This window comes from Vigna umbellata, chromosome 6, assembly GCF_029865625.1.
Source record: "Vigna umbellata cultivar VRB3 chromosome 6, Vumbellata_1.0, whole genome shotgun sequence".
In the NCBI taxonomy this organism is placed as follows: Eukaryota; Viridiplantae; Streptophyta; class Magnoliopsida; order Fabales; family Fabaceae; genus Vigna; species Vigna umbellata.
In genome coordinates this window covers 38,716,531-38,728,800 of record NC_142170.1, presented here as the reverse complement: position 1 = coordinate 38,728,800, position 12,270 = coordinate 38,716,531, and the positions used below count along the sequence as shown (strand labels likewise).

At 36.4% G+C, this 12,270-nt stretch overlaps 1 protein-coding gene across 1 annotated transcript; it reads left to right on the top strand.

The window, feature by feature from the left end:
* The first annotated feature begins 4,117 nt into the window (after positions 1 to 4,117).
* LOC148197428 (senescence-specific cysteine protease SAG39-like) lies at positions 4,118 to 5,977 on the top strand. The gene is made up of 2 exons (XM_088092989.1): positions 4,118 to 4,547; positions 5,394 to 5,977. The coding sequence occupies exons 1-2, from the start codon at positions 4,118 to 4,120 to the stop codon at positions 5,975 to 5,977; spliced, it is 1,014 nt and encodes a 337-aa protein (XP_087949115.1).
* Positions 5,978 to 12,270: the final 6,293 nt, after the last annotated feature.

Here is a 12,270-nt window from a genome sequence, read left to right as displayed (position 1 = left end):
ACTCGATACTTTCTTCAGCAATATACCTTTCAATCATCGAACCTTCAGGATGATATGGATTTTTAACGTACCCTTTCAAAATCTTCATATAACGCTCAATAGGATACATCCATCTTAAGTATACCGGTCCGCACAACTTGATTTCTCTAACCAAATGAACAAGTAAATGTACCATGATGTCAAAAAAAGATGGAGGGAAAAACATCTCTAGTTGACACAAGATGATAACAATCTCGCCTTGAAGTTCATCTAACTTTGTAGGATGGATGGCTTTACTACATATTGACGAGAAAAATGAACACAACCTGTTTATGGTGTGCCTAACATTTTTGGGCAAAATTCCACGAATAGCCACCGGTAACAACTGTTGCATTAAGACGTGACAATCGTGAGACTTCATGCCAACAAGCTTTAAGTCCTGCATTGACACTAAACTCTTCATATTTGAAGAGTATCCTTGTGGTACTTTGATACTCTTTAAACATACACAAAAACTTATCTTCTCTTGTCTAGACATTGTGTAACATGCAGGGGGCAAATAAGTACGTTTACCAATCTCCTTCGGTGCCAACTCTTCTCGGATATTCATGTCAACCAAATCCAAACGAGCATTCACTCCATCTTTTGTCTTTCCCTGAATGTTGAGTAATGTACCAATCAAGCTATCACACACATTCTTTTCTACATGCATCACATCTATGCAATGTCGAACATCTAACTTTGACCAATATGGAAGATCAAAGAATATTGATTTCTTCTTCCAAGGGGTCGTTACAGATGACTTCTTCGATGTTTTCCCAAATACATGATGTATTTTATTAACTTTTTGAAGAACTTCAAGGCCAGTAAGTGGATTTGGTGCTTCGTCCCTCTCTTGATCTCCATTGAATGCTTTTTTTAACCTTCGATATGGATGATTACGTTTTAGAAATCTCCGATGACGCAGATACACCGTCTTTCTTCCATGTTTCAATTGATGAGCTGCAGTGTTTTCTTCACATATAGGACACGCTTTATGACCCTTGACACTGTATCCTGACAAATTACCATAAGCAGGAAAGTCATTAATGGTGCAAAATAACATTGCACGCATCATAAAAGTCTCTGAAGCGAATGCATCAAATATTTCAACCCCGTCAACCCACAAAACCTTCAAGTCTTCAACTAGTGGGCTTAGATAAACATCTATGTCATTTCCAGGCTGCTTTGGACCAGATATCATCATAGATAACATCATGTACTTCCTCTTCATGCACAATGCAGGAGATAAGTTGTAAATTATCAATATAACTGGCCAACAACTGTGATTGGTACTCAGATTACCAAATGGGTTCATTCCATCAGTGGCTAAACCAAGCCTAAGATTTCTACACTCTTTACCAAATTCGGGGAATTGTCGATCAATATTTTTCCATTGCTTTGAATCAGCTGGATGACGAAGCAGCCCGTCAATTTTTCTCTCATCTGCATGCCATCTAAGATTTTTAGCATCTTTGGGATTCGCAAACAAACGCTTAAGTCTGGGCACTATTGGAAGGTACCAAACTACTTTCAAAGCAGATCCATTGTTTTCTATCTGACCATTATCTTCACTATTGTTTTTTGACTTGTATCGTGATAAGCCACATTTTGGACACTTTGTCAAAAATTCAAACTCTTTCCTATACAAAATGCAGTCATTGGGACAAGCATGTATCCTTTTATACTCCATACCCATTGGACAAAGAATTTTCTTCGCATCATAATTACGAGTGGGCAGTGTATTTCCATCTGGCAACATTTCATTCAACAACGTCAACAGTTCTGTAAAACTCTTATCAGTCCATCCATTGCTCGCCTTCAAATTCATGAGCCTTAACACCGCTGATAAACGTGTGAACTTAGTTGAACCGACATACAAAGGTGTTTCCGCATCAGTCGACATCGTCTCATACACATGAGCTTTGGCAAAATTTTCTGCTCCAACATCGCGGATCATGTCCTCCAATTTGTTTTCATCCGGTCGATCTTCTTCCATGGTGGAATCAGTAACATTTACACTTTGAGAGTCAGTGGGAAAATCCATTTCTTCGCCGTGCCAGATCCATGTTGTATAGCATCTTAGAAAACCATCACATATAAGATGTTCTCTAATTTGAGTTGCGTTCAACTTTCTCCCATTCAAACAGTTCACACAAGGACATCTAAACTTCACTTCATCATCAGTTCTCCCCTCATTACGTTGCGCAAATTGTATAAATTCCTCTACACCTCTCTCGTACTCAGCACTAATACGTGGTAAATTAATCCAATTTCGATCCATATTCCTAAATATTACATAAATAATATTTTAAGGTTTATAAATAATACAAGAACTACAACACACATTACCAAAACTATAGCAAACACCATTCCATACATTACCAAACTATAACAATTTCATGCATTATCAAAATTAAAGCAAAAATTATACCATACATTACCAAAACTATAGAAACTTCATACATTATCAAAACTATAGCATTATGCAAAAACTAATGAAGAAATCACGTTAAGAATGCAAAAGGACATAAATACCTGGAAGAGGAACGGCGGCGGAGAGGGTGAAAAACGCAACACAAACGGCGGCGGAGAGGGTGAAAAACGCAACGAAATCACGATTTTGATCGGCTAAAACTCGTTTTTATCGTCAAAAATGAATAATGACCGAACAATCTTGAGTTTAAACGGTGAAAAACGCAATATCTGAGATGATTGGTGGTTCGGAGAAGAAGAAATCGCGAAAACAGTGAGGCACGCGAAGAAGACGATCACTGTTCAAAGTTTTAATTTTTAACTCTGAACGGGGGAATCTACCGCGGTTCACTACTTAACCGCGGTATAATGTAGGTATATGCCGCGGTTCACTACTTAACCGCGGCATATAGTGATTAAATAAATAATCCTAAATGGCATTTTTGAAATTAAATTCAAACTATATGCCGCGGTTCAGCGGGCAACCGCGGCATAAACCTCGAAATATTTCAAATAAACATTAAATTAATTTCATATAGGAGCATATGCCGCGGTTGCTCGTAGAACCGCGGCATATACCCCTGAAACGTGTTCAACACAACTGTCTCCCCAACTGCCTTTCAGAGAATTTCAGAAGTTACAGGGGGTATATGCCGCGGTTCCCCAGAGAACCGCGGCATATACCCCCTGTAACTTCTGAAATTCTCTGACTGGCAGAGAAGTTGAGACGTTACAGGGGTATATGCCGCGGTTCTCTGGGGAACCGCGGCATATACCCCCTGTAACTTCTGAAATTCTCTGACCCAGTTAGCACCTGCAATAAATTGGCTGGGTATATGCCGCGGTTGTGCAGAGAACCGCGGCATATACTCTGTTATTTAATTTTTTATTCATACGTGGAGTCAAAGGCAATGGTTGACTGGGGTATATGCCGCGGTTCCCAGTAGAACCGCGGCATATATGTTCGTTTTATTTACAAAACTGTCACCGCGCACCATTATGCTGCGGTTTTCGTTGAACCGTGGCATAATGTGCGCTGTAAAAACCCGATTTTTTACTAGTGACCTGATGTTCACATAATTTCTTGTCATGGAAATAACTTAATTTTACTTTAAAATTTATGTTAAATTCTTTGTTTTACTTCAAAAATGTATTCTTTACAAATCAAACTAAGGATTTTCTTGCAAATTTAAATTGGGTTGCTATCTAAACTGTCTACAAAATATATTTAAAACAAAAATCACACTAGGTTGAAGATAAAAATATTAGAAGTAGATTTTGAAAAGAAGTAAAAGTAAAAGTACCGTTCTAAAATTAAAATTAATGAACTATGTTTTAAAAGTTATTTCATATGATTTTTTAATCTAACTTATAATTCACATACAAACTAATTTTAATTTATAAAAAAAAAATCCTTTTTCTTTATTTTGTTTATAGAAGTGCTGATAGAAAATTTTCCCCAGAAAGACCACCATCTAAAATAAAACAAACAAATAACAATTGCCCAAGGCAGAAGCTGAAGCAAGCAAGAATCTCTACATAAACCACCACAACAATTCCCTTCAATGCAAACCAATTCACATTCCTCTTTACAATCTCACTGCAAAAACTCACTAACCAAACAATGGCTTTCACCAGCCAAAGAAAACAGAACATGCTTGCCACTATCCTCCTCCTTCAACTTGGGATTTCCCAAGTGATGTCCCGCAAACTGCATGAAACATCCTTGAGAGAAGGACATGAACAATGGATGGTACGATATGGCAGACTGTACGAGGATGCTGCAGAGAAGGAAAAACGTTTCCAGATATTCAAGGAGAATGTGGAGTTCATTGAATCATCCAATGCTGCTGGGAACAAACCCTACCAGCTCGGTGTTAATCACTTTGCTGACCTCACACTTGAGGAATTCAAGGCTTTGCGTAAGGGACTGAAGAGCCCTCGTGAATTTAGCACAACACCGTTTAAGTATGAACACGTGACTGCTGTTCCTCAAGCTGTAGACTGGAGGACAGAAGGAGCTGTTACTCCAGTCAAAGACCAAGGTGACTGTGGTAAGATAAACGAGATCATACAATCAGTACTTCATTTATTTTTGCTCAAATTTACTATTAATGTTATCAACTTTTTAATTACTTCTTGTTCTTTCTTTAATACCATATTTCAGCATAAAACTATTTTTTTTTTGTGAAAATTTATGTAATCAGTTATTTTCTAGAGACGTGAATTGAAAACATAAAAATATAAACAGATAAAACAAGACGGGGTATATATTAATAGGTTCATATAGTCACCCCCATATAATTCGGAAGAAATGAACAGATATAAAATTTAGAGAAAGACTAATTTAATTAAACAAAACATTCCAAATTTTTAATTACTAAAATTACATTAAATCATGGTTATTATTTTGAAGGATGAATATACATTTGTATCTTTGATTATTTAAAGGAGACTCAATAATCACTTTAATGAATCCTAAAAAACTAGTAAAATTTAAAAAATTGTTTTTAAAAGTATAATTTGTTATTCACTATACTTCAAAATGTAAAAAATAAAAAGATTATAGAGATACACTTTCATTCCATATACATCTATTAAACACTCTTATCTTTTCTTATCACTTCATATATCTTATAAATTTATTGCTTTCATTCCCAGTTTAAGTGCATATCAAGTGTTTATTTTTTCTTTACAAGATCCATTTTTCAAATAAAAAGTAATATTTTTATAAGGTTACAGGAGCCATTTTGAATATGCTCAGTCTGCATGAATAATGAAATAAATTTTATATCTCAGATACTAAAATGATTGTTAGCCGTATTTTCAATGTGGGTCAATGTGATTGTTCTGAAAGGATTTGAATGAACGTTGAAACTAATTTTTGTTTGAAAAAACAGGGAGCTGCTGGGCATTTTCAGCTGTGGGTGCTATTGAGGGTATCCACCAAATGACCACAGGTAATCTGGTGTCACTTTCAGAGCAAGAGCTAGTGTCTTGTGACACAAAAGGTGAAGACCAAGGGTGTGAAGGGGGTTACGTGGAAGATGCATTTGAATTCGTAAAAAACAACGGTGGAATCACCACTGAGGCTAACTATCCCTACAAGGCAGTTGATGGGAAATGTGAGGTTGCAGCAAGACCAGTGGTTCAAATCAAGGGGTATGAGAACGTTCCTCCTAACAATGAGAGTGCACTGATGGTAGCTGTGGCTAACCAACCAGTGTCAGTTTGCCTTGATGCAAACAATAAAGATTTCATGCTCTATGCTAGAGGGGTTTACACTGGAAAATGTGGAACTGATCTAGACCATGCTGTTACTGCAGTGGGTTATGGCACAGAAAATGGCACTGACTATTGGCTACTGAAGAATTCATGGAGCACAGATTGGGGTGACAATGGATACATAAAGATGCAACGAGGTGTACCTGCAAAAGAAGGTTTATGTGGAATTGCCATGGATTCTTCTTATCCATCGGCTTGATTAGTTCACTTGTATATGCACGATGTCTTTCACATGCTGGTTTTTTTAGTTTCGAAGTCTTTCAGAGTGCAACTGTTGTTTGTATTCCCAAAATAAGGTTGCTGTTGTGACTGCTTCACATACACTTCTTCGTCACTGTATCCATTCAGAAGTAAACTTCTAATTTTAGTATAATAAAATATGCAATAAATACTTTACCCCTAAAATTTTTTATTGCTTCAGACTATCAATCAATTCAATATGATCAATCACTTCTCGTTAATTACTAATTTTATCTCAATATTTTGGTTTTTTATTACCAACAGACGTTTGGTTGATAAGAGAAACAAACTTAATTGTCTTTTTGACGTTTCTTGCTCAAACAACATCAAATTTATAAAAAATTTAGTGAGAACATATTTTAAAAGACCCATTAGACATATGTTGCTTAAAGAAACAAATATTAATTGTCTTTTTGACGTCTCTTGGTTAAGCAACAAACATCTATCACTAGTGCATAATTGGCCTTTAACGTCATCCAATAGACGTTCGTCCACAAAAACACCAACGTAAATAATTGACCGGTGACATATCCGTAAATAAGTGGGACTGTAGACGTCCGTTCTGGAGGGGGCCGGAAGTCTATAATATTATAGACGTCGGGACCCCTCTAATGGACGTTTAAAAGGCTGAAGCAATGAAGTCTTCAACTTCCCTGGCAGCCGCTTAAACGTCCGTTCTGGGGGGGCCGGACGTCTATAATATTATAGACGTCGGGGCCCCACCAACGGACGTTTAAGAGGCTGATAAAGTTAACTCTTCAATCTATCAATTAAACGTCCGTTGGAGGGGCCCGACGTCTATAATATTATAGACGTCCGGCACCCTCCAGAAAGGACCTCTAAGTTGCTGACAGGGTAGTTGAAGAGTTAATGGTGTTCAGCCGCTTAAACGTCCGTACTGGGGCCCCGACATCTATAATATTATAGACATCCGGCCCCCTCCAGAACGGACGTTTAAGCGGCTGACAGGGAAGTTGAAGAGTTGATTGCTTCAGCCTTTTAAACGTCCGTTAGAGGGGTCCGACGTCTATAATATTATAGACGTCCGACCCCCTCCAGAACGGACATCTAAGTTGCTGACAGGATAGTTAAAGAGTTAATGGTGTTTAGCCTCTTAAACGTCCGTTGTGGGGGGGCCGGACGTCTATAATCTTATGGACGTCGGGGCCCCCCTAACGAACGTTTAGAACCCCCCGCAAATATCAATATTTAAATCCAAAACACGTCATATTAGTTACTTCCCCGACGTCTATAATATTATAAACGTGGGGGCTTCCAGTAACGGACGTCTAGTGGCATTTATACTAAAACGCGAACCCGCGAGGAGTTACGCTCGCTGTTCATCGTCTTCCCCGCAATTTCATTCTACAGCATTGCATTTCCAGGTTGGTTTTTCTCTATTTTGGACCGTTTAAATTTACTTTTAATCTGATTAAATTGTTCTGTGATGAAATATCTTTCATTTGGACCGATTAAAAATCGTTTTCGGTGCGTTTTGGTGCAGTTTCTTGCGTGTTCTTGGGCGGCGTTTTTGATTGTTTTTGGCCTACGTTTTAGGTCGTGCACTCCTCCATTTCCCTCCATTTCATTTGGAATCTGCTCTTCAGGTTAGCTTCTTCGTTGATAATTTTTTTGTACGCATGTTATTGGGTTTTGTGTATGCATGTTGTTGACTTTAAGGTCTGCATGTGTTATTGGCTTTTGAATATGCATGTATTAGTTGTGTTATTATAATTTTCATGTTAGATTATAAGTATCAAATCATTGAGTGACCCTTAGTTCCCGTTTGAAATTTAACACAAACGATTAATCTTTTAATCGTTTGTGTTAAATTTTGAATTGTCCGATTGGACAGTTTGAGAAAATTAATTTTCATAATTTGCAATAACATGTAAGTTGGAGTCTATGGATAAGATTGATAAACTTTCGGTTCAGTATTTGTGTTGTTCTCCGAATGCATATTTGATTGTGGTCATCGTTGACTACTCTCATTTCGTGTATTTCGGAGACCAATGCGAAATGCTGCCAAAATTTTATCAAATTTATGATGTAGACTTCTTTGCACGTGTCTTAGCAAATTATGAAAATTAATTTTTTTGAATGGGTAGGACCTAACCTTGTGAGAGTTAAAAACTTAAACTGATGATTTTACGAACATAGAATGGATCGAAGCTGGATGAATGAACGTCGCATCAGTGAAGAATATGATAAGGGTGTTTCGGAGTTCTTGCAATACGTTCAACAAAATGCTAAGTCTGTGAACGGGACATATTTTTGTCCTTGTGTGCGTTGTCTTAATCAAATACGGCAAGACTTAGGCAATGTGCGTGACCATCTATTCATGTTCGGCATCATGAGGACTTATACCGTTTGGACTTGGCATGGAGAAGTATTGGACCAGCCTACCACGTCACGAGGAACGGATTATGTGGAAGAATGGATGAGTGATCATTTAGAGGACATGATACATGATGTCGGTGAAGATAATTTTGGAAGAGCTAATTTGTATGATTCTCTTATAAATGATTCAGAGCAACTATTGTTCCCCGGATGCTTAAACTTTACACGTTTGTCTGCAACTTTAAAGTTGTTTAGTTTAAAAGCAAGGAATGGATGGACCAATAAAAGTTTCACCGAGTTGTTGGAGTTGTTAAAGGAAATGTTTCCAGAAAATAATACTCTACCTATTCGTAATTACAAGGCAAAAATTTTTTTATGTCCAATGGGTCTTGAATATCAAAAGATACATGCTTGTCCTAATGATTGTGTTTTGTACACAAAGGAGTTTGCTTCGCTAAAGTATTGTCCAACATGTGGTTTATCCCGTTTTAAAAAGAAATCTGACAGAAACACTGTTGATGAAGGTAATGATGGTGCACCTGCTAAGGTGATGTGGTATTTGCCTATAATACCTAGGTTCAAACGTATGTTTTCTGTTAAAGAAGATGTAAAGAACATTAAATGGCACTTTGACGAAAGAAAGTGCGATAATCTTCTTCGACACCCTGCTGATTCACCCCAATGGAAAAAGATTGATGAAAAATTTCCAGAGTTTGGTGCAGATCCAAGAAACTTAAGACTTGCACTTGCAACTGATGGTATGAATCCTTATGGAAACTTAAGTAGCAAACACAGTTCATGGCCAGTTATGTTGATGATTTACAATCTTTCTCCTATGTTCTGCATGAAGAGAAAATATGTGATGTTGTCCATGATGATATCGGGTCCTAGACAACCTGGAAATGACATTGATGTTTACTTAAAACCTTTAATTGATGATTTGAAATTGTTGTGGGAAGAAGGGGTCGACGTGTTTGATTCACATGTTCAGGAACAGTTCCGTTTGCGTGCAATGTTGTTTTGCACTATAAATGATTTCCCAGCGTATGGAAACTTAAGCGGTTATAGTGTTAAAGGTCATTTTGCATGTCCCACATGTGAAGAAAACACTAGTTACCTTCAATTGAAGCATGGACAGAAGACAATATATACAAGACATCGAAAATTCCTTCCTCGTAATCACCTTTATCGTAGATTGAAAAAAGCATTTAATGGAAGTGCTGAAGATGAGGTTGTGTGCAGACCCCGGAATGGTGAAGAGGTGTACAACGAAGTCAAAAACATTGACATTGTGTTCGAAAAACATCATAAAAGTACCCTTGCAAAAAACATTTGGAAGAAACGATCAATATTTTTTAAGCTTCCATATTGGTGTCAACTTGATGTTAGACATTGTATTGATGTGATGCACGTTGAAAAAAATGTTTGTGAAAGTGTCATCGGAACTTTATTAAACGTCAAAGGGAAGAACAAAGACGGAATAAAAGCACGAGAAGATTTGGCTGACATGGGAATCCGATCTGAGTTACATCCACAGATAATAGGAAGACGCACTTATCTGCCCCTAGCCTGTCACACACTTTCTAAAAAAGAAAAACAAAGTTTTTCTAACTGTTTAAGAAGTGTGAAGGTTCCACAAGGTTATTCTTCAAATATTAGTAACCTTGTTTCTATGCAAGAGTTAAAGTTAGTTGGTTTAAAGTCCCACGATTGTCATGTATTGATGCAACAATTGTTACCTGTTGTTATTCGAGGCATATTACCTCCTTCTGTTAGGGGTATTCTGACACAGCTGAGTTTGTTCTTTAATGTCATTTGCAAGAAAGTTGTTGACCCTCGAGGTTTAGATGAATTGGAAAATGAAGGAATAAGACTACTATGTCAATTGGAGATGTATTTTCCACCTTCTTTTTTTGATATCATGGTACATTTGATTGTTCATCTAGTCAGAGAAATTCGAATATGTGGGCCGGTCTTCTTAAGGTGGATGTACCTAGTTGAAAGATACATGAAGATCTTAAAGGGATATGTCAAGAATCAGTATAGACCAGAAGCTTCAATCATAGAGCGATACATTGCAGAGGAAGTCGTTGAATTTTGTTTAAGTTATATGCCATCTTGTGAACCAGTGGGTCTTCCCAAGAGCAGACATGAAGGAAAATCTGAAGGTAAAGGTGTTCGAAGTGTGAGAATTCAAAGTGTTAGTAGAAAAGAAGTTGACCAAGCTCATTTGTACATCTTAAACAACACTGTTGATGTGATTCCTTACATTTCTGACCACGTTAATGAAATAAAGGCAGCAAACCCAAGAATGAGTGAAAAATGGCATCTTAGTGAACATGTGAAAACCTTCTTACAATGGTTTAAGAAAAAGATTTATGTGACTCCACATGTTTCTGAAAGTTTATTGAGGTTATCTCGTGGACCGAACGCAGATGTCATTACATATGGTGGGTACTATATAAACAATATTTCTTTTCAGACAAAGGTAGAAGATGACAAAAGTAGAGTTCAAAATAGTGGCGTCACACTACAAGCTGAGACTGTCCACTTTGCTAGTTCTAAAGACAAAAATCCAATCACAACATCCATGAGTTATTTTGGAATAATACAAGAAATATGGGAAGTTGATTAGCTCACTTTTAGAGTCCCAGTTTTCAAGTGTAAATGGGTTGATATAAATTCTGGTGTCATGACAGATGACTTTGGTTTCACATTGGTAGACTTGAACAAGATGAATCACACTGATGAACCATTTATCATGGCTAGTCAAGCAAGACAAATATTTTACGTAAATGATCCAGCGAATAAAAAATGGTCAGTGGTTTTAGAAGGAAAAAACATGTATGGACATGATGATGACGATTCTCTTGATATACTTGAGACAACATCTTTGCATCTAGACCCATTGAAGATCCAGTTGATGACGTTGCCGATGTCATCCAGGAAATTCGTAGTGATCACAATGAGACCACACGAAATCAACCAACTTGGGTTGAGTACTACGCCTTATTCCCTTGCATTTGTCACGTGTTTTGGTCCCTGTTTCCTTTTCTGATTTCCTTTGCAGCTATACTCATTACATGATGTTAGAGAAAAAAATTAAATTAAATAAAATTAACAAAAAAGAAGACTTGATTAAATACTATAACAAAATAACGACCAAATTAAATAAACTAGACCAAAATAGGAAACTAATTAGTATTTAAATCATTTTTAAATTAATTATTCCTTAACATCATTTACATGGAAGCAAATTTTTAGTTTTAATTAAAAATTAATTAATTAGCGTGGGTTTAACCCATTGTCATTGTAGAATGGATCTGGTCCACTCTAATTTTTTTTAATAAAAAACGATGACTATGTTTTAAATATTGTTTTTTAATTAAATTTTCACTTTATGATCATATATTATTTAACAAACATTAAAAGCTCATTTTTTATTTTAAAAATTGTTATCGAGGCATTAGAGTGGGCTTAACCAGTCTACAGTATATAATTAATTAGTGTGTTATAGTTGGTTAGACCGAGGCTTTCTTGTGTCACACGTTTGACCTCGCTTTTTTATGGCAGCTATTTTGGAACATTCTATTGGCCAGGTTTCTATACTGATGCCTCATTTGTCCACAACACAAATATCAAACAAAAAGGAAACAAGGGTTACTACAACCTTTTTCAATAATTATTTTAAACAAATATTTATAGAGTACTTTATTTTAGAGTAGTGAACAATTGGATAACTATGAATGTGATACATTGGATGTAATTCGGTGTTGACAACATTAGAAATTATGGGAACAAGATAAGATAATTTTATTACTTTAACGTGTTATAAATCCTTTTACGTAATATTCATAATTCATTTTTAAGTAGAAAAAAAATATCATTATTGGAATAATTAAAGATATAAAA